The sequence below is a fragment of the Anoplolepis gracilipes genome, chromosome 7 (assembly GCF_047496725.1).
Source record: "Anoplolepis gracilipes chromosome 7, ASM4749672v1, whole genome shotgun sequence".
Classification (NCBI taxonomy): Eukaryota; Metazoa; Arthropoda; class Insecta; order Hymenoptera; family Formicidae; genus Anoplolepis; species Anoplolepis gracilipes.
The window spans coordinates 8,371,857-8,395,825 of NC_132976.1; the positions used below are offsets into that span (position 1 = coordinate 8,371,857).

The 23,969-nt window shown below is 33.1% G+C and overlaps 1 protein-coding gene and 1 long non-coding RNA gene across 2 annotated transcripts in view; one reads left to right on the top strand and one right to left on the bottom strand.

Annotated features, from left to right (window-relative positions):
• LOC140668155 (uncharacterized) overlaps positions 1 to 21,413 on the top strand; it is a 56,095-nt gene extending 34,682 nt beyond the window's left edge. Inside the window, exons 3-4 of the long non-coding RNA XR_012047130.1 lie at positions 19,219 to 19,341; positions 21,088 to 21,413. This is a non-coding gene — a long non-coding RNA (uncharacterized lncRNA). The remainder of the gene's footprint in view (positions 1 to 19,218; positions 19,342 to 21,087) is intronic.
• The window catches only part of Nolo (ADAMTS-like no long nerve cord), a 190,160-nt gene extending 168,072 nt beyond the window's left edge, over positions 1 to 22,088 (bottom strand). Inside the window, exon 1 of the mRNA XM_072896851.1 lies at positions 21,469 to 22,088. Within this exon, the coding sequence (XP_072752952.1) occupies positions 21,469 to 21,522 (54 nt within the window). The 5' untranslated portion in view covers positions 21,523 to 22,088. The remainder of the gene's footprint in view (positions 1 to 21,468) is intronic.
• Positions 22,089 to 23,969: the final 1,881 nt, after the last annotated feature.

Here is a 23,969-nt window from a genome sequence, read left to right on the forward strand (position 1 = left end):
CTACGCTAATGTGACCATATTCATACGATTGTTACATCTCAATGATAATTTTATCATTTATCATAATAAAAGACGAAGAAGTTTTTAAATGTTTTAGATAACACACATGTGTACAATTGAAAACAATTGAAGCAATTGTAAAAGTGAATTTCAAGTTGTCTCGAAATTATCGAATATTTTATCTAAAATGTGTTATAAAATTATAACACACATATTTAAAATTCATAAATTATATATTATATTTATGATAATAAAGAGCTTGGTTATTTGATTTAATGTAGAGAGATAAATGATTATTAATCAAAAAAACTTACAGAAAGATCTCTTCTTACAAACATTTCGAAAGAGAAACGTATTATGCAAATGTAATATATATATATATATATATATATATATATATATATATATATATATCTATTAATTATACAACTTGTTTTCTTGTCTCCTTTTCTTTTCGTTATTTAAGTTTTTACATTAGTCTGAAAGACTTGCGTTATCGATTCGCAGAAATCCATCCTAATAGAAATGCATAATGTATAGCTGCACAAACTAGGCGGTTTATCCTAACGAGCAAAAAAAAGTATCAAAATGACGTCAGTCCGTCTGCGTCCCGGTTACCGCAGCGACATCAATCAATGAATGAAATTGCATTTGCATCTGTCTACCGTAATCTTGTCTCAGACAAATTTATGGGTTAAGACAACTTATCGAATGAAGCAATTCACAATTATGTCACGGCGTGAGTGAACACAGTCAAACTGAAGTGTCATGTAGGTTTTTTTTTTTTTTTTTTAATTTAAAAATTAGCAACGAAAATTTTAATTCGCAGACATGAAACGTTTTAGCGACATTATTTGACATTAAACATATCGACGTCTAAAGAGTTAGCGATGTGATAATTTGTTAATTTGTTGAAAAACATGACTTGTATGACATTGAACTGATATGACGTGTAACTATTTTCATTTTTTCATGTGATGAAAAACAAAGACGCGTGATAAATAAATCCCGAGTTATATTGAGCGGGACGGTTCATGCACTTTTGTTAACTGCAGATAGCCAACTGCGAAAGCGAAAAATAAAAAATGAATTTAGCCATCGTTATCGGAAACGAATACTGCATTTTTATCGATTCAACTGTATCTGGATATCCGAAATGTGTCAGTACAAGCTTAGAGAATATTTTTACGCGTTGCAGCAATCTATTTAATTCCATACGCTATCTATCGCGTGAATACAAGATATTAAAAAAAAAAATATATATTTATTAAACGGCTCATATCTCATAGGGCAGATAATTCTTTAGTATTGTTTTCATTACGTGATTCTCTACTAGAAATAAATACTAAAAGTTAATACCACCAATATAAAATTGACTGATATAGAATACAAATTATTATATTTTTTTAAACTCCAAACAAGATTTGAAGCAATTTGTGGAATTGCATTTCTGTCAAAGAAGAGTATTCCAACGCGCTCTACCTGTAATATAATTTAAGCCATCGAAGGAATTCGATGGAGTTTGTTTCATAGTCAAATATACGTACCCATATATTTAATCATTCGCGTGCGAACGCAAATAAGAAACCTGGTTGCGAACATGTTCGTAAGATGTATATATCTCGGTTATATATACTAAGTAAATATCAATAATTTAGGGGAACCGCAGCAGTTAATGTACCATTAAAGACGTTCGCGAAGCGCATCTACATGCGTCTGCACGCAGAAGAAGGCGCTCGCACGCGCAGTAATTCAAGACGTTGCAGAGCCTGGCCTGCGTAATACCGTGCGCAAAATTCGCGATAGAACAGCGAAACTTCGCGATCCGTTTATAATCCCCTGCTGAGGGGGGAGGGGGGAGGGGGAAGGAAGAAGAGCGTTCGCGCGCTTATAACAGCTGATCAATAAACCCTGTTCTCTCGTCGAGTTAACATCCCGCCGGGCTCGCGGCCGAATTTAAAACCGAATCTGTATGCGCGCGGATTATATCGAGGCATGAGCGTGTACTAAAATTAAAAAAAATATTTATAATTTATTATATCCGTATGGCACAGTGAGATATATGTACATCAATTCACTGAAGTTCCCAAAGAGCGTCATTATCTCGTTCAATTAATTTGACAATTCGACTGTTATATTTGGTCACATTATTATATAAACATGTTTATGTATCACTTACGTATTACATACATATGTACATTGGATATATTTAATATTGTAATAACATAAGATATATATGCTGAATGTAATATTGCCTAATTTTAGAAAAATTGAATTTATTTAAAAATATAAGCATTTATATAAAAGTCAAATAAAAATCAGAGAATCATGTTTAATATTTATTATATAATCAAAATGCAAACTGTAAACTTGATTACGCTAAACTTACTTTAGTAATTAAATTTGATGAACAATCTACGCTATATTTATATAGTGAGTTAATATTATTTATATGTTGTACAGGTTCTACGTATATATACACAGAGAAGAAACATTTAAACACATGAATTATTATATCGAAAGGATATTTTAAAGTATTTAATTATTAACAGATTCGTTGTTAACTTCTTCCAATGATATTATAAATCGCTTTTCTTCGTATCTCGTCACGGTCTACTCAATTTTCTTACGAACCTTACGAGTCGGAGAGAACTCTGCCATAGAAAATTTACTCTCGCCATTTAAGGACGTGCTGCATACGTGTCTGAGTGCATTCTCTGTTTGTGTATATATATTTACATACATATACATATATGTACAGAGCTTAAGTATATGCGGTCGCGTCTCGTGTTGGCGGCTCTCTTGTCTACCGCATATACATACGGAGATTGTAGAGCATATTATTCTACAAATAAAACTACAAGATTTGACATTATAACACGTGTACGTGGTTGATTTAACTCGAGTGCGAACATGATATAAAAATCACCATTAGTTGAGTTGAAGTACGCTTGTAAAGACACAGATTTTCGATGTATCACAAATTTATACGATAGAAAAATATAAAATATTGATAAATAATGGAGAGATAAGTCTGCGACACGTTTCTCGTTAAAATTTTTAATTATTTCAATTCTTGTATGGTAAATACTTTATACTTCTCGCATTGAAAATTTTAATAAACATTAAACATTAATTTTAATAGACGTTTCACATTTACTCGAGGGCAAATAGACAAGTTTTAATTTGTCGAAGTATATATAGGTAACACAGAGAGACTATATAAAATTGAGAAAGCAAACATATAAAAGATGAAAAATAACATTTCGTATAACAACTGTGTCAATAGAAAATAAGATTTATTATTGACGAGAGAACATGGCTTTCAGCCGAACCTTATGACCCGTGTATGTACGCGATTTGTGTTATGCAATGATTGCAGACATGGGTATGCGATGAAAAGAAAAATGCAAAACTACAAGACGCGTGTCTTTCTCTCTTTGCATCTTTCTCTTTCGCTGCAACGAATACCATTTAAATCAAGTACATTGGTGTTCTCCGATATAAATTTCAATATTGCTAATATACATTACAAATGATTGATTTTGAAAAGACAAAAATACAATTTTCTAAAATTAGTAACGAGCATTTTTTTGAAAGAGAAAGAAAGAATTATTATTCTTTTTAGATTTTACAAAATTTGATAAAATTTATATAGAGATGAATTACGTTTGTACAGATATTTCGTATTATATACAATTTCAAATACTTTAAAAATGCATAAAAAATATTCATTACATATAAGAGAATTATTTTCTTTAATTACTTTTTAAAAAATAATATTTTCACGGTCATTGTGTATTAATGTGTATTTATTATTATTCTATATCACCTTGCGTATTTGAATTTGTCAAATTCCCTAATTAATCAAAAATCTATTTACTGGAATTATTAGCAATTATATAATCTCATGATTGATATCGTTTTACATAATCAAATCGGCTGGAATTTCACTTCCATTGCGAGTCTCTGTGCATACACAATTTTAATTACGTCATACGCGGCCCTACAGTCCATTCAATACAATTGCAATTGCATTTATGTTTCTTTAGATAATGAAAATACATTTCGATCAGTAATTATATCTATCAGATATAATGTATCCAATTGTATGGCTATCTTTCAATTAATGCCATAATCTCTTTTGTTTAACGCTTTAACACCTTAATGTTTGTCAAATAAAAAAAACCTAACTAGATATGTACATCTATAAAACTGTTAAATGCAAAAAATAAAAATAATTAAATAAAAAATGTAAGATTGTAGATCTTTAATTGATTAATTATTTAAGAAAGCGTTTCTAAGGAAGAGAGAGAACAAGTGCGTAAATAAAATGTTTAATATATAATCAGAATTTACGAAACTTCAAAGAAAAAATACCATCGCAAAACGAAAAGTAGCAAGGGAGTCACAAAGTTGTATATGTGTGTGTGTAAATAAGAGCTAATGCCTACAAAACGTTTAAGAAAGTTCCAGTTTCTCTCGGCTTTTTTATGCGCCGCGGGGAAAAAACCAGAAACGGTCCTCTCTATGGGAAAATAACTGAAGAGTTTCAACGTTGTGCAAAGGGACGCGGCCACGTGCGCCCATCGAAAACTTGCGCAGAGTGGCACGGTGAGTTTTCGCACGTCAGAGAAAAAAACTTCCGCTTACGTCGATTTGTCAAACGTACCGAAACATATCCGATTCGTTCGCGCGTTTCGTTCGAACTATCACGAGCTGTCGCTCGCGGGTGAGAAATTGAATAGACGCCTTAGATCTTGAAGACCCCATAGCGATTTTCTTAAGGATGATTTGGGATTGAAAGCACGGATGTGCGCAAAAAAGTCTAAAAAAATACATTAGCTTTTAAGCAAATAACGCTTGCACATAATGCAAGTTCAATTATTTCATTATTTCATTATAATTTATGTAAATTTTTTTTCTGAATTAAAGTTTGATATTATTATATAATTTTATAATTTTATTCTTATATAATAATATATAATTTTATATTATTCGACTAATTCATTTTATTAAAAACATAAATAAATAAAAGCAATAATTTATTTTATATATTTTAGTGATTTTTTTCTTATGATATTCTTTAATTTATCCAGTTTATTCGTGTAACAGAAAATTTACCAACACAAACATCGTCTTCATTGAATTATTGATTTATGAGTCAGAACTTATTTTTTGACAGAAAGATATCAATCTCGTTCGGATCACGTTAGATTCACATTATTAATCGACATTTGGAAAATTGCTTTACACATCTGTCCGTACGCCGAAAATAAATTTGACCTCTAAAAAGTCGCGTCTTACATCAAGCTAAAAGTCACTTATTGAAGTTCACGTCAATTTGTCAAATGTACTAATTGTAAGATTCGTATTCGGATTTTGTGCTCCATACCTAACTTGAATAAAATGTACGAGTGAACTCGATATATTTACAGCGCGCTTATGATTTTTCTTTAAATTATTCCATATAAAATTGCTCGAAAATTAAATTCCGTTTATATCATAAAAAACGACTTATAATGATTTAATGTATTTGCTCATTTTCCCCAAATTTATCAATTAAACTTAATTTATGTTTGTAATCGTATTGAGCATAATCCATTATCATTTAATATCATGGCAATTAATATTTTCAGCAAATATCTATAATTTTCTCCTAAATTCGAGATATCGCACATATATGGAAGCGGCATTTAACAATCTTACATGGCGTGTATCCTTTTATTCTACACGTACGTATTCTATTTTGTTTAACCGAGAAAACGTAAATTGCTCGGCTGATCAGATTAAGGGATATCAGAAAAATTTGTGCACCAAGTTGAGATTATATTGGCCGTGGCCGTGAAAAGAAGGGTTCTGTTTCGTAAGAAGGTAATGGCGTATAGGAAATCTTTTCGACTCTCACGTGAAGATTGGCCCGGTCAAACGACCGAAGCCAATCTCGTTCTTTTTCAAGACGGCCACATATTCCGATACACCGGATTGGTCATTTCTGTTTCGACGGATAAAAGCGCGGATATCGCTATGAATTCCTTCCTATTTAGTTTAGTAGACATCAACGATAATGATGATTTTTTTTATCACTTTCGCTACGTCACGCTACATAATCACACGAAAACATTTTCGACCCTAAATAATTACAAGCATAACGTACTCGAGTCGAGTGGATGACGATAGACTTGTTTTCTGTCGCTTAAACACTGGCGATAATTAACGTACCTAACTAAGAGTAGCCGTTCAAAGAGGTTTGTTCATGCTTCAGAGTAAATTGCATCAACAGTACTTGGCGTTAATTTTAGTTAAGCTTTTTTTTCAATCATATCGTTTCTTTCCACAATCATTAAAAGTTCACTCAGCTTTCGCTGATTCTACGTTTCTTAAAGACAGAAATAAAAAAGGACATGAAATCAATTTAATCTCAGCTAACTTTAATTAATGCTCAGGCAACAGCTTGTGACACTTCTATTGTAATATAAACAATAATTTAGAAAAAACACCTGCTAATCTAAATTATTGACGCAAAGAATTCTTAAACGATTCAATGATGCACAGATTACATTGTTGCAGAGACTGTGAAAATAACTTAACGTCGAATTTCGTTCGTTATCTACAATGGATTATGCAAATCAGCCTCTCGCCGCGTTAAATCGTGAGATTACCCGCCGGGGTATTTTAATCGTGATAATCGCTCGCTCCTCCTAATTACTTTCTACCACTGTCTTCCGCGGAGATAGACTTCAATTTTTTGGCCATTCAACGCGGCGGAATCATTAGAACGTTTTCACACCGTCGGCTAAATATCTGCATTTTCCTCCGTAATTACACGCCTCGTATATTAAATAGTATTCCCGGCTATTTCTCTCCAATGGCCTTTGCAAACTGCATTGATCGATCCGTTCTAGTGTTTGATTACACGGTACAATGTGGACATAAACACAGCAAGGATATCAAGTGCGTGTGAATGGGATATAAACTTTTTATAGAGAATTTCTGATTGAACATTCGTTTTACGATATTAATGTGCTTTTACACAGCTCGATTCAATATTTTATCATCGTTCCTTCGCTCTCCAGTAATATTTTAAGAGGTAACCTGTTAGTAATTCTTTGTTATATTTTCTTAAAATATCTATGTTTATTTATGCATAATATATATATATATATATATATATATATATATACATATATAATACATGTTTTTTTTAATCTGATAACGAATTTCTCTCATCAATTCAGGATTTACAAATGTAAAACCATATTTCTAACAGAATGCATTTTTCAACATTCCTCTTATAAGAAGTACTCGCGCGAATGTAAATCAAGTTTTAAATAAACAATGGAATCTGATTCCATTAGACAGAAATTTATAATATATTTAGAACAAGAGCAGTACTCAAAATCTTAAAGATTTTACATAACACTGTCGTAAATGAACAGATGCTATTCCGAAGTATGTCTCGTGATATTTCGAGAAAAATATTTTCTCTTGAAAATGCATTTAGCCTTCTCATATTTCCAACGATGTTATTTAACGACGGTTGGAAACAGTTTCGTGTTTCCTATGATACGACCGTGTAACAACAGATTCCACGATTCTCCGCAGGATATAGCTTCTGCGGTTTTCGAGCGACGTGCGAAATACTGCCACAGTCTGTGGTTACAAATCTTTATTGCGACAATAGAATATTTTGACACACTCAAAATAACGCCGTATGCAAAAAAATGTGTAAAAAAGCTTCTCTATTAAAAAGTTCAATGCGTTAAATTTCTGTGTAAAATAGTAAATACATGAGTTCTACATATTTAATATTATAAATACACCGCTTTTTAGGCTTTATTACTTAATTCAAATTATTTCTATTTAATTATTTCGTGTGATACCACACAGATGAAAAAGATAAAAAATAATTTTTAATTTAAATTTCTATTATACATTTATATTTTATATTTTATTAAGGGAGAAAGAGAGAGAGAGAGAGAGAGAGAGAGAGAGAGAGAGAGAGACAAAATGAATTGCGTTAACAGTATAACAATTATATTATTTTCAATTATAATTAAATCTGATGTGATACACAATTTTAAAAAAATAATTATTGTTTATGCCAAAACTATAAAAATCAGTTCTCCAAGTATCATTGTTTCTGATAATAAACTTATATAAATTAGCGTCGAGTGCAATTCAAAATTAAATCATATATATAGTCGAATAAATAATTACTGTGCGTAAGAGATACCTTTTAATACTCTTTACGCTATGTAATTCTGAGGATAATTCTTGGAATTAATTCACAGGAGACTGAATCTAACAGAGAGGAAAGCTTTTTGCGCACGTTATATAACTGTGTCACGACAATAATGACCGCAGTGCGTTGAGCGAAACCTGATGTATGCGGTTTGTAAATGTAACTGATGTGCAATAATAAAATACATTATTCGAAATACGGTAAATATATATATCTAATTTTATTCATTAGCACTTCTTTACATTATTAAAATTCTAAACCTTGATAAAATAATTGCTAACTTTTTATGGTTCATTTTTTTTATTGCTGTCAGAGAAATTTTGCTAATATATTAGTCTACGAATTTTAGCTTTTCTGAAAGAACTCTCTCTCTCTCTCTCTCTCTCTCTCTCGCTCTGTGTGTGTATTCGTAGCAGAAAAAAAAACTTAATTATTATTAAAAACTAAGTAAATAAATGTCCATGCACGCGTGCGCGAGACAGAAAGAAACAAAGAGAAAGAGCGAAAGAGCGTACGAGCGATATTTATAAGCCCCGACGAGAGAGTCGCGACGAAAAAGAGAATCGCGCGTCCTAAGTAGAGAAAACAACGTACGCGTAGGCATGTCAATGGGCTACATGTTTTCCACATAATTGCGGCGCCGCATTTTAGCGCACGATTGCACGCTACACCTGCATGCGTATATTCGTCCCACGATGCGAAAGAGAGAGAGACGTGACTGCGTGATCGCGCGCGATGGACTTTGCGCCGTATTTCGTTTCTTCGCCGAGGTTCACGAACTAATTGCGACCCTGGTCGACGCACTCTCCCGTGGTGTGCGTTAATGACGGCGTGCGTTGAATATCACTCCCGACCCCGATGTATGTATTACAGATAATTACGAAGGAAATGATTTTCCGATTCGATGTTCGCATGAATAAAACACTCAAAAAAATGATTTTGCAACTTTAACAAAAATTTTCTAGGTGTAAAAAATTCACTGAAACAGATAAATAATTAGCAAATACTGTGATACCGTGTATATTTTGCACTTAATCAATTTAAAGGACAGAAACAGAATTTATATCTGTACTATTAGTGTAATTTAGACAGAAAATTTGTCCGTGATGCCTATCTTTAAGGACAATTATATTTGTGATTAATATTTGGCAATGGGATCTAAATTTTCTAGAGGTATTGCTAGAATATTGATGCTATAAATTCTAAACGCGACAAACAATATTCTGACAGATACAAAAAGAAGCGATAAATTTTAATCGAGACATCTAGAAATCTATCTACATTAGCAAAATATTTTTTTGAGTGAAAGCAAAAAAAATGTCATTTTTTTAAATTAATCTAGGAAATACATAATCGTATCGACTGATAGATTAAAAGCGACGTAGTTTTAAGAAATTGTTGAGATAACGAAATAAAAGAAAACCTGTTCCTAAGAAATATGTTTTTTAAATAGAATAATATTTAAGATCAGTATTTCTTTAATCTTTCTTCAGAGTACCTATTCTCAAATTAAAAAATAATTAACGAAATATGTAAATAACTGCGCGTGTGTGAGTCTAATATATTAGTTTATATTATTAATATGATTAATGCAAGCGAGCGTATATACTTGGCAGATATAATTTCCGCTCAAACTTCAGCGGGAAGATTCTAGAGTACTTATCTGTGTACACATTGTCCTATTATTTGTATCGATACCCCCGAGGAATTCTCGAAATTAGTTCATGTAACGAAAGTCGATCTTTCTGTTAATTTCCAGGTCATCGAAAACGTTTGACATACACGAACAATTGTTTCACAAAAACTATTTCCTCCCACGGTTCGCTTGAATTTATTATTAATTCATTATTCATCGATCTGTCGTTTCGTTTTATTTGCAACGTTAGTATCTTTTCACTGTCATTCGTGATCATTGAATATAGATGAGGTTTACTTCTAAATTTATGTATATCTTCGAAATATTAAATCGATGAAATGTGTATTAAAAATAAATATTTAACCTAGATAAAAATTAATTTAATCATACTTATTCGGTACCAAAATATTTTCTTCTTGTCACTTTTTTCTCTCTCTACCATTTCAGAATATGAGACGAAATGCTTTGCATATGAAGAAATTGTTCTTGAATTCGCAGTTGATATTATGTGTCGAATGTAATTTAACTCTTTAATCATATATCAACTACGAATTCAAGAATCTTTTAATTTTTTTTAAATTTATTTTAATAAACAACAATAAATTAATTTAGTAACAATATTGTAGAGCAATATTAACTTTTCTGTTGGTTGAAAAAGATAGATAGATAGATATCCAACATAGAAGATTATCATATCGTTCCTTGAAGCATTTCGTTTCTATCAAGAATTGCTGCTCATCAATTCGGTAAAAAATCATTTTCCCCCCGTGATACGCGATGCGAACCGTAATCGATATCTAATCTCATCATTCTTGTTACCAATCACGCGAGATGAAATTCCCAATTCCGATGCCGAAATCGATCATCGACGAGTAAAGAGCTATAAAAATGTGATACATTTATATTTAAAAAATTTGAAATGTATATGTGTATTATATAACTATATCTGCATTTCATTATTCTAATTTAATTTAATTGAAACCAATTAAGAAAAGAATGATGCTAAAAAAAACAAATAAAACCTATGTTGAATTAATTAATTTCAACTCTAATTTAAAAATATATCGAAAACATGTCATTTTTTTCTTTAAATTGTTACTATAATTTCGAGGAAGAAAGAAATGTAATTATCATTGGATAGTTATCATTAAATTTTAATTGACACTACAAATATTTCAGCACATATTATAATTTTTCTTGCGTTTTCATAACGTATGTTGAAATCTTATCTACTGGCTTGTATAATTTTTTAGACACGTGAAAAATTTTCTGCGATAAACTGTCTATGGATGGAATTCTCCCAAGTATCTATTAAATGATTAAGTGAGAGACTAAAGGAGAGAGGAAGAATGCAACTGAACGAGCATCGTATTAGAAGCTCGTAAGAGAGAATTAATTTTCCGCGATCGATACCTCGTCGACATTTCAGCGAATAATTGCTTTTCAGGCGCGCTTGTACAGCACCATATCAAACCAGATGATTTTCTACTGAATAGCGAGAGTATTATCAAATATGAGATGCTCTATAGTAAATTTGTAAATATATCATGGGATATCATATATTGATTCGAGTTCCAAATAAATATAAACTTTACATATTACGTGATCGAGATGTTCGCTCAGAGACGAATATATAATGAGATCTAATGAAGCTTCAAATTTGCTTATCTGCTTCTTCAGTTGCCTGTAGAAAAATCCTTACTCATCCTTGGATATGCAATCTCATGCAGTGATACCCTGTGTTAATACGATAATTTAATTGTATCTTTGGCAAACATTTATTTCTTTCAGCTCGTGCGCGATTCAATTTAATCTAAATATGATTTATGTACTTTAAAGCTACTAAAATTACAGAAAGATCAAAATCTGTTTAATATACTGTATTTATTCATGATATCATTTTTATTCACATGGTTGTGTAGATTTGCGTAAAAAATGACGTGTTTGATTGTAGATGTTAAAAAATGAAAAGTAGCTTATAGAATCCGCAATTTCTTGACAAAGAAATATTATATATTGACTATAGTAAGAATATTTCAAGATAGATTTAAAAAGTCTCCTCGTTGTTATAGAAGTTTCAGAAACTCTTATGAAGGAAAAACGTGATCTTATTAATCTTATAAATTTAAATTGCACAAGAAAAAAAGAAAAACAAATATTTACATTTAGATATATATAGTGCAAATGTAAAATTATTTTAGAATAATTAAATGACGAATGAGAAGTGAAATATGTGTGAAATAAAGCTTTTATCGAACATATTCAAATTTCAGAAAATATATATTGTTTAATTCTTCGATCAGAATTGCATAATGTAATTTTAGAGGTACATTAAAAAATAAGAATTAAATTAATAAAAATAAGAATAAAATTTAAATTGTAATCACTGTTTATTTTTATATATTAAAACAACCAATTCTTTCTGCTGATTAAAATCCGAACTACAGCATTCATTTCACGTAAGATTACAAATAATTTTCAAAGAAGCCGTTCCATTTACTTTTCCATTCAAATATTTGACGTCAACGTCATACTGTAAAAATAAAAAACACCCATATATGTTTTCACGTATTTTATATTTAAGATATTCTTTTGTATATCTGAGAGACGGAATAATCGACAATGTATTATTTACACATATTTTAGAATCTTCCCGGTATATATGTCAGGTGCCAAATTATCGTCGACGAAGAAAGCCCATGGGATTACAAAGAGTATCCCTATGGTATCGGTCCATTATCGTCTTAGGATGATGAAAGACACCTGATGCAACTATTATTTCAACTAGCGATTAGAACATGCACGTAGTCTTCAATTTCTAAAATGTTTCATCGGTCCATATGTCGATTGATTCGAAAAATTCAATCATAAAAAAGACAGTCATTACTACTATCATTAACGTCATGCCTTTAATTTATCGTTTAAATAGGCTTACATCGCATTAACGAGTTTATAGCTCAAACTAAACATTCGTGTATTCATTATTAACCATTGTAAATGATCTGTACATAATTTTCATTCTACATTAAAAATGAATCGCGATTCCATCAATAAGCGGAACAAATGTAACTGTATAAAAATTGTCTACGTCTAAAACCTAAATGATCATAACGATACGTGAAAAGTATTCGCGATATGTTTTCCGTCGCCTCGTGTTCGCGTTAGTATACATATACGTAAACGTAACGGAATCGGAGGCGACGGAATCCGTAAAACGCGAGACTAACGGCGCCATCAAACAAAGTACACTTGTTTTTACATTCGTCGCAGCGCGCGCGGGGCCACATTTACATATCCATATCCGGACCGTGTCCGACACGCGAAGAAATCGAAATACTCGACGCTGTTCTTGAAGAATTTACGGGAGGCGGATGACATCCCGAGTGGTCGTCAACGATATCGTGCCATCGCCACCTCGTCCGGACGCGTATATAACGCGCAGGCCATAATCTTCTCGAATTCCCGATCGCATTCCGGCCAAACAGCGACAGCATGCGCATCGACTGTTATCGGCTGTTCCGATTGGACCAAGAGCAAAGGAGGGAATCCGTAAAACCTGAAAGCGGTCGTTACCGAGATAAGCGCGGGCGCTTCCACTCTTAAACGTTTCGAACCGCGCGTGGTCACGCCGCCATAATCCTTTTAGGCCGGCCACATAGCCTTTAGGTTCTTAAAACATTTTCTATACAGTACAGAGAAAGGAGAGGGGGAGAACGGGGATTTTAACGGCTTACTACTTGGAGCGGCAATCTGTAAAGTGCCTTGCGAGCGCGCCATCGAAACAGGGTACCTCTTAACCCATTAACTGGGCCGTTCGATACCGCGATCGAACGAAGACTGATCGGTCGAAATGAGCCGATCAGTGCCACAAACAGAGAGAGAGAGAGAGAGAGAGAGGACGATTCAGGTAATGAGCGCATCTTTTATGCGCAAATGTGTCGAGTCCAATAACCTCCCGATTCGTACCCAAACGCGCTCCAATCTGGACATTTTGGGGTATTCAGGTTTGACACAGAACGAAGTTAAAGGCAATATCTACTGGACGTGGATGTTTCATCGGGATGCTTTCGAAATACTGGTAATGATAAACCTTGATATAATATCGCAAATACTGTTATTTAAGAATAGAATGTCGATATTTTGAAAATGACAAAGATGATAAATTGAAAAAAAAATTTTTTATCTTATTGTTAGCTTTTCTGTCGTCAATGGAATAAGTAATAAATTAAAAAAAAAAATCTTTACAATCTTAAGATTTTTAATAATAATAAATAATCATTTGATTTTGTGAAAAAATTCGCAAGAGTTATGTAAAACACAAATGTAGAATTTTCAATGTCATGATTATTAGAAATTTAATAAAGTATCTTACAAAATTTTATCGCGTCTTTAATACATATACGATAAACGGTTTCATTTCTTGTTGTTAAAAAAGTTTATTACAATTTTGTTAGCTCATAAAAATTATTAAAATTTGATAATTTGATCAAATTATTAACGTAATAAATTTAATGAGAGAAAATATAATGACGCTTTATGCACGGCACAATCCCGCCCTTTAAATCCTGGTTTCAATTATTCTCACATTAACGAAGTCTAGTACGATGACCGAGTAATTATCCACGAAAATTATGTTCAAGTTACGTAATGATTTAATCAAAAGATTCGATCGACGAAGAGATGCAGCCGCGATACATTTGGGATCGAAATGCGCATAGGGGAGCAACGAGACCGGTAATCCGGCGAGACTTTCGGAAATTCTCACAAACATTACTGAACTCTCATACTGATCGCTCGTACGTGTATCCATGCTATGTTCCTTCATGCTTGTAAGCGAGCCAGGACTTGCATACAGTAAGCTCGCTTGAATTTCCCACGGGAAAACCGAGCTTACTGTCTTTTAAGAAGAAGTTAGGCTTTTATCGTTGTACTTTGACCAATAATGTTACGATTGTTGCTATGAGCAGGACTTCGATAATAATCTAACAATAAGAAGATGGGAACATATCATATATATTGCTAACTAAGTGTAAAATAATATTTTTAATAGCAATTGAAGATTGAAAAGTGAAAACACAATTAGAAATAAGTGTCAAAAAATTAACACTCCATATATTACGACAAAAATAAGTTTGAATTTTGTTCGCTCGCATGGAAATATCGCGCATACATTTGCACATTTAATACCTTATTCACATTGACGATTGAATGAAGTTACAATAATTTTAATCAATTTTAGCATTATGGTTATTGATCTCTTTGATAAAATACAACAGGATAAAGAGAAATAGTGAATTTATAAATATAAATGTTTTATAATGTCTGTTAAATTTCTCGATTTTGTTTACTACAAAAAAAAAATCCCAATACTAATAATTTACTTTCGTGCTATAAAAAAACTAAATACGCGATATTAATATATACTATTATTCAATTTAAATATTACTATATATACATAACTAAAATATTAAATAAATTTCGTGCGCTAAAATCTGGTAATTATCGACATTCGTTAGAAATATTAATTAAATAAATAAATTATAGAGTATTTTTGCGTAATTTACTTAATTACTTAATTAGATTTGTATATTTAAATGTTATGACTATAAATACGACCGCTATATAATTGTGAATTTATGAAAACAAAGATAAAGTTTGATGCCCGACGTATTAACTGAACGGTAAAGTCTAAGCGAGCGGTGTTGCTCTTGGGACAACTGGACCGAGAGACAGAGTTTAAATGTAATATTACATCCCCGATGAGACTACGTATGATTTACCAATTGGCAACTGGAATTATAAAGCAATATCGTGTATGATATGATCAGGTTGTTAACGTACAGCTTTAATTCGTCGCTTGTTAGGCGATCATGATGAGACGCATTGAAATTGTCCGGTAGAGATTCGATTAAGAGAGTCGTGATAAATCCCAGTGATAAATCCTTTACAGGTAGTCTCCGCGATTACCGACACCTGAACGAAACTACGCAAACATGGCGTGCAATACACGTTCTGCAATAAGCTATCTCAAAATTCACGAATCAGCACGTACTACACACCATCTCGTTTACGGCCGTGAACAAACTTCCTCGAGCACGCGTTAGATAGTTTACTTTTTACTATCCGATACATAACGTCGCATTCCATCGAACGAGATCCGTTGCGTTGAGGAATATTAAAGTTTTGTACATAGATAAATACGCACAGAATAGTTTGCTACGTTATCCGCGCTATCGTTCGAACGGATAAGCTCTATATAATTTCTTGAGATAGGAATTACGTGTATGTTGCGTACAACTCGCATCACGATTTTCGTCCGACACGACGCAAATGTATTTGCGAAAAAATGTTGGTTATTTATATATATTCATCATGTGTTAGATTTCATTTCGTTTGTCCTTGCTATTTTTCGTACGTGATATATAAATTTATTTCATCTTTTAATACTAACTTATTGTTAGTATAAATCCCTGTAAGGATCAAAACTTTAAGTTTATAAATAAAATTTTAAACTTGTAAATAAATAAGAATGATGAACTTTCTCATACACAACTTCTTACATTTTAAGATTATAAAACCCATATTTAATTAATTTTAAATGCGCCACTTTTTAACAGAATTGGTACACAGTTATTCTCGTGTATAATGCTAAAAACTCGAGAAAAACTAACTTTATCTAAAAATTCATATCCTCTCTTAAAACAGGTCGTCATAAAATATCTTTCAAATGCAGAGTCGCGTGTTTTGTTTCATTATTTTTAAAGAAAATACTATATTAGCTCTTTGAATTTAAATATAAAAAATGTATATCTAAATATATAAACAGCTCCTAACACACATGTGAAAAAGAATCTCTCTCTCTCTCTCTCTCTTTCTTTTTCTTTTTCTCTCCGTCTGCAACAAAAATAACCAAATCGTAGTATTTCAAATCGCGCAAAACCGGCAAGATAGATTTCATCTCACGTCGATCGAATTCCAAGATAAATCCTTAAAGCGATAAAGAGCAATATTAACGAGGTGAAAAGGAATGCCTTTCCGTGTTCAGTCTTTAATAAGAGTCTAAAAGCGTTTCGCTCCGACCACGCATACATACCCCCGTCTGAATCTGAACCATCTCGAAACTCAATCACGCGACGCGCAGACGCGGCTAACGATTTCCCGGGCGCTTTGTAACGCGAGACACAGAGGTCTATATCGCGTACCAAAGTATTTATCTTGAAAGCGCCAGCACGCTTGACCGCCGCTAATATCCCACTAATCCACTTTGCACAATCTTCCTCTTCGTACATAATTCCAGGTACTCCGCCCATAGATCATAAACACTTCCGTGCGGCTCGCTCATTCCCCGCGTCTGACCGCGCCGTTTGCGGTCTCGTTCGGGGAGGGGCCGTTTAAAACGTGCCATTATAATTGACCTTCGCGTTGCACGCTCGAGGAGCGCAAAAGAATACGTGCATTAACATTGCGTTAACATTTGCGTGCGCGAAATTTTTTAAATAGAAAATGTCACGAAGGAATTTAAATAATCTCATTCCGTAATGGCAATATCGTAAATTCAGTGACATGTGCATGCGTGCCTATGAATATAATCTGCGTAAATAGTAATGACCTCTCTCTCTCTCTCTCTATCTCTCTTCATATTTTTAAAAATTACATTCAATAATCTTTTTTAAAAATAATAAATAAATAAATATATATATATATATATATATATATATATATATATATATATATAAATATATATATATATAAAATGTGTGTATAGATTCGGTGAAAAGTTTTAGATTAAATTAAATAATAAGTTTTATATTATTACCATTCTTTCTCTTTATGCTAGTCAATGTAAATTGATTTTATCAACAATTGCATTTATATATATGTGTGTAAAAGCAGTTTCTCTATCTGAAACGTGCTACATGGAATAGATCAATAATAAGTGAAAGTATTCTTATATTTTCGCGATTATTTTTTTCACAGTAATTCATTGATGCAGTTTTCTCCTACTTATACATGACGCGTTCTCTCTTCACCTTTTTATCCAACAAAACAACCCCATACGTTTTTTTCAAGTCATGTACCGTTCACAAGATATAATCTACCAAATGTATAAAGTTCGCAGCATTGATACGCTGTCGGAACTTTATAAAAATCCATTTTCTCGTGAGCTTGTAAGATCTTGGAAGGACATATGCCAATCTTTTAATTAGCAATTTTTCCTAAAATAATTATCGCATTTTACATAAAATTTTATTTCATTATAAAACATAAATATTTTCTAGATTATTTTGTACCTATTTAATATAAACTTTTTATCTATTTAATATAAACTTTATCAAATCACATGATTCAGACTTTGTGAAATAAAATAAGAAAGCACAGCTCATCATTTGGAGTAGTTAAATAATATTTTCATTTATCGGAATTTATTTATTTATTTCTAGAATTTTTTCCTTTAATATAGTAGAAATCGTAAAAGAATATTAATTACGTAATTAAATCATATAAAGTAATAGTTACAATTATAAGTAACAATTATATTGTGGAAAAATTTGTCCTGCCGAATAGCGAACAAAAATGAAAAACATGTTGCACGAATAAGTAAATGAGCTTTATTTTAAACGTGCTAGAAATGTATCGCAAAAGCGTGCATTATATTCATCGCTTCTCTCCCTTATATAATGTACCGTATGCCTCAGGTTGGAATCGCGAATTCTAGAACTAACACGAGAGTTTCCACATGCAGAAATATTAAAGTTCTAAACCTGTACCGACGCCGTAGTTTGCTAATTGCGAGATATATATCTCGACGCCTTGAAAATTACTATTGTTAAAAATCGTACTCCATCGAGAACTACTCCAAGTGTTACGCAAAACATTTCTGTATGAAATATTTCTATGAGAAACTTTTCAGGCAAAAACCGACGAGTGTTAAAAGATTTTAAAAATTACATTTTACAGATTCTATCGCAGAAATTCAAAAGTTAGTAGTTTACGAAAATCGATTTAAATTAGTATAAAATTTATTCTATAAAATAAAATAAATTTTATTTTTTTTAAATTTTTAATATACTTTTTATAATAGTTAATTAAAAAATGTAGTGCAATATTGTGAAAATATTTTTATCTCTTTCTATTCATTCTGCCTCTTCAAATATACCAGTAAATAGGTATATTATGATAATCATTTTCTTGATATATAAGAACGCCCACATATTTGCTATCTTTTCTCAACACTTATCGTCGTCTACAAAGATTTGTGAGAAGTCGGCTTGTACTGATTCCACCAGCATTGTTTGCGAACATTGACCACCAGGAATCTTTTGTGGATTCTTTGCAGGTATATAGCCAGAAAAGCGAACAGAAACATCGAAAGATGGACCGCGACAAGTCTTAGGCGACAAGGTCCAACAATGGACTCGGAACGACTAGAGAACTCCGAGGGTGGCCACATAATCGACAGGTAATAAAGCACACTCTCTTAGGCCTGTCGCCCAATCGTTTTTTTCTATCTCTCTCGAAAGGTGAGAAAAGGCGATTCTAGCGACAAGAGAAACAGATCAGGACAAGAGATCTCCGTATTGTATCTCGAAGATTACGTTTCGCTTCCTTCCCTGAGTGGTTTACTCGAAATACGTCTCGAAAGAGGGTGGAAAATTTTGTACCAAGTAGAAAGATCCTCGTAAAGATATAGAAGACGCAGGAAAAATATTCAAGAATTACGGAACGCTCGTGAACTCCTTCAAAAGCACAAGCAAAGACTTATCTACTTCTTTTTCGGTGAGAAAATAAAAAGTAGTAACGGAAAATAAAAACAGCGCGTAAAGAACTTTTTACACAATTTATCAAATCTCCCTGATTGGAGACATTGTTATATTTTTCGTAACAATATTTCGAATATGTCAAAAGCATCGGAATCTTTTCTGTAGTCTTTTATTAATCTGTATCGCAAAAATGCGCTGTTAAAAATCCGTTATAATGCTTGACATTTATTTTTATGTGATGACTATATGATTCGATAAAATGACTACACACGTACATACATTGATAATTAATAATACGTGCAATATTATAACGAAAACGACACACGTTTATCAAAAGACAAAAAAATTGAAGTAAAAATGTTGCGTTCAAAACATTTGACAAGTTTCGAAGATAAATCCAGGTGAATCAACAATAGATGCATCGTACAGCCTGATAAATCCTTCGTTCTGAAACTCACGAACGCCAAAAATACGACCGAGTATATGGCTGTTGCTTTCCTTACTTTAGTTCTGCGCTCTCTTGAGTTCTTTCGAGACGCTGCTGAAGAAGCGCGGAAGCTCCTCGTTTGTATTGTACGCAGCACAACCCCCTCGTAAGTTTCGGCAAAGTTTTCGCTATATCAAACAAGGATGCCCCAAAAATTCGTGGAACATGATGGAAAAGTCGTCTTTTGTTGCGTGCAATGGATTTTATCTATTGATAGTAAAGTAAGGCTTGGATACAAATTTGACAAATTCATTAAAATTGCACTGGAAACAGCTGAGTTATTATTATATTATTAAATATATGACATATATAACTTGCACATATTAATATTCTAATTATTAATATTAATAATATACATATTACCATATTAAAATAATTGCTATTTCCAGGATATAATCAAAAGGTATTAGTTTAAATTATACATATATGTGGATATTAATAAAAACATAGTTCAAACAACAACTTGGTGAAAATATTAAATCTTTTCAATGTCATATGTTTTATTCATAGATAGAAACGCGACGATTACTTTTATTTGAAAATATTTTTGTTTCAAATAAGTGATTTATTTTCTTGTGTTCTTTATTAAATCTATATAAATAAATGATCAAAGGTGTCAATTTGAAATACCGATTTTCTTGTTATCTTAATGAGTATCGCAATTAAAATTTAAAAACTTCAATCTCGTGTTAATCTTCAAATATGCAATCTTATCAATGATTGGCGTCGCATATAGATTCGATAATATTTTAAGATGCAAACTTTATGGATCTGACAAAATTAACCGCGACCAATGTAACACTACATATATATGCCGACGCGTTCCAAAAAGCCTGGAAACCGACATTGGTCGGCTCGCGTGCGCCGACTGACCTCGTTCTCCTTTAACCCCTCCGAACCGAGAGAGGGAGAATCACGTGGCCACGTCATGAATTTTACCGTCGTTTTTGGACCGTAGAGGATGGAGATAGGGCGCTTAACGAAAGGACACGAGGACCTAACCTCTGGAAACCGCATCCAAAAGTTCGGCCAGTCAAAGGGAAATGAGAAAGATGCAGCAGCGGCCATTGGCAGATTAAAGTGATGCTCGTGGCCTGTGATCTCCCATGCGAAACAGCAAGCCGGGACGACCATAAAATGAACCCGAATCTCAAAAAAGGTCCAACCACCGGCCTCTTTTTTTGTCAACTTGTAAACGATACTCAAGAAAAAGTAAGAAGAAAAAACAAAGAATGGGTTCGAGATAATTAAAAGAGAAGAAAAGATATGCCTTCGTCGCGAATTCACCAAGACATAATGCGGGTGCATTGAACAATATAGCAAGGCTATTGGTACTCACGAAAACGAAGTAAGATTTCTTCATGGTCCTTGCCGTCAATCTCGGCGGTGACATTCGTCGGTGATGAATCTTTTTTTTTCACTCGTTAACCGATTGTACACAGCTCTCTGCGCTCACCGCGGAGCGGGTCTCTTGTCAGAGATCGTCAAATTTCCACCACGTGCGACTCTCACCCCGTGACGAAGGGCGCATCGAGGAATCTGTCGAGCGCCAATCGTAAGGCAGATTAACAAATTCCTTTTTCCTGTATCTTTCACTTACGAATATGTATCTCTATGAACACTTCACCCTCCTTCCCACCTCGCTACACACATAACAAATATCACGCGAGATACGTGTCGCGGATTTAACGACGAATGCGATGAGCCAGTCGACCCGACGTCGATATTGAAGACGGAATCTCTAATCGAAGAAATGCGGATCGAGCGATCGCGATCGTCGATTACGGTCCTACGGAAACTGCGGATCGAGCGATCGCTGTAGAAAGAGGGACAAGGGAAGAGGAAGCGCCCGCTCACACAGCAGGGTGTCTACGATCACACGTGTGTGCGTATTCCTGGTGTAATCGGACTGCGATGTCGTCGGGCCGAGATGCGCGACGCGAGTGTCGGCCTTAACGTCTCGAAAGCGCTTGACGTTGGCGCCCGTGTGGCGTGGAACAAGGTGGGGGATGCGGAGGGGAGAGACTATCGTCCATCCCTTCCGTTCCCGTTCTCTCTTGCTCCACGTCCTCGTTCACCCACGCCACCCCCGTGGAGAACGCCGCACTCGACTCCCACGGTGCTACACCACATCCCACCGCGCTCGCCCCTTGTGCACCCATCGACCCCGCGGCCACCCACTTCACGTCGGGGCGAGAGTGGAATAAAGTGCCGCCCGGAGGGATGGTAGGACGGAGCGACGACGCACCAAGGACAAGAGGGGAGGTATACGAAGGGGTGAAAGACGTAGAGGTAGATAAGAGGGAGAGTATAATCCGTAAAGTTACAACCATCAAACGTCGAATTTGTTTCTTCCTTTTTTTTACGCGCTGTTTTAACTATCCTAATCTATGATTCTTTTTTTTTCGAAAAGAGTAGGAGAGAGATAATCGATAATTGTTTATAGTTTTCGGATATGAAGAATGTTTTCTGCCACTGCGATGCGTTCTGTACATCGTGTTTTCCGTTCTGCGGAAATCATAGCAAGAGACAATTCGTCATTCGACGTGTAATTTAGTTTACGTTTCGTTACGTATCGTGGCTTACGAATCGTGTTTCATTCATGGTTTTGTAACCAACCAACTACCAGAAGCAAAAATGACAAGATTTGAGACTTTTAGTTTGCATTTCACATAAAAAAATAAGGACATGAAATTGAAATATCCATTATATTTTTGTATCATAAAATAATATTAATTTTATAAATTGCTCTTATTACATTTGTTTTAAATTTTATGTGCATACTAATAACTTATACATATACAAATAATATATTATCAAAAATCACATATGTAAATTGTCATAAATATAATATAAAAAATGTTTATTCTCTTTTAGGTCAAGACCATATCATATGTATCTATAAATGTGTCACTTTATATATTACACATAATTTTAATATATGTATTTGCTACTAAGACGAGATTAATAAAATCGAAATTTTGTGTTTTTATGTCTCTAACAGATTTAATCTTGTTGTCATCGGTAAATTTTATGATAAATAATAAGGTTACCGAACGATAGAATAAATAAAAAATAATGAACTATAAAGATATTTGTCTCATATATTGCGTTTGACACGTTTATAATTAGTATTGGCCTTTTATGCCAGTTCTTTTTATAAAGATAAAACTACAAAGCGTAACGATATTTCAAATTTGCCTCATGTAACAATGTTCGAGTACAATGTTATGAGTATTATATGTTACTAATATGCAAAACGGTCGAAATGTGAAAATTTGGAATATTATGACGTCAGAAAGCTTGCCGTGCGAGTTTGCGAAATCACCCTGCGGTCAGTGCGGTTGAACCCCAAGTCCACTTTATGTATGCGTGTACATTTCAGGACCAGCAGAGGGTTAACTTATCTGGAGGATTGTTTTTAGCATGGCTATGTGTCTACAGTTATAAATAAATCTTCTTTCATAATTAATTCTTATTAAATAAAAATTCTTTTTAATGCTTAGATAAAAAAAAATAAGCGAAAAAATATTATAATTTCAGATAAAAACAAAAGGTAAAAGACGAAAAATAAATTTTGTTTTAACTTAATTTGTTTGTATTTTCGCAAATAAATTGAATTGGAACATCATTTTTTTTTACAAAAAGAAAAACAGAACTACGCATACCTTACGTTCTCAATTTAATTCATTTATATAACTTATATATCATTTGGCTTTTAAACTCTTGATTAAACATGTTAATAATGTTTCATGTAAACGTATAGTATGCAAAAGAGATAAAAACAAAAATTACCAGCAGTGAAAATGCTGGTCTGCTCTTTGCTCGCTTTATATAAAG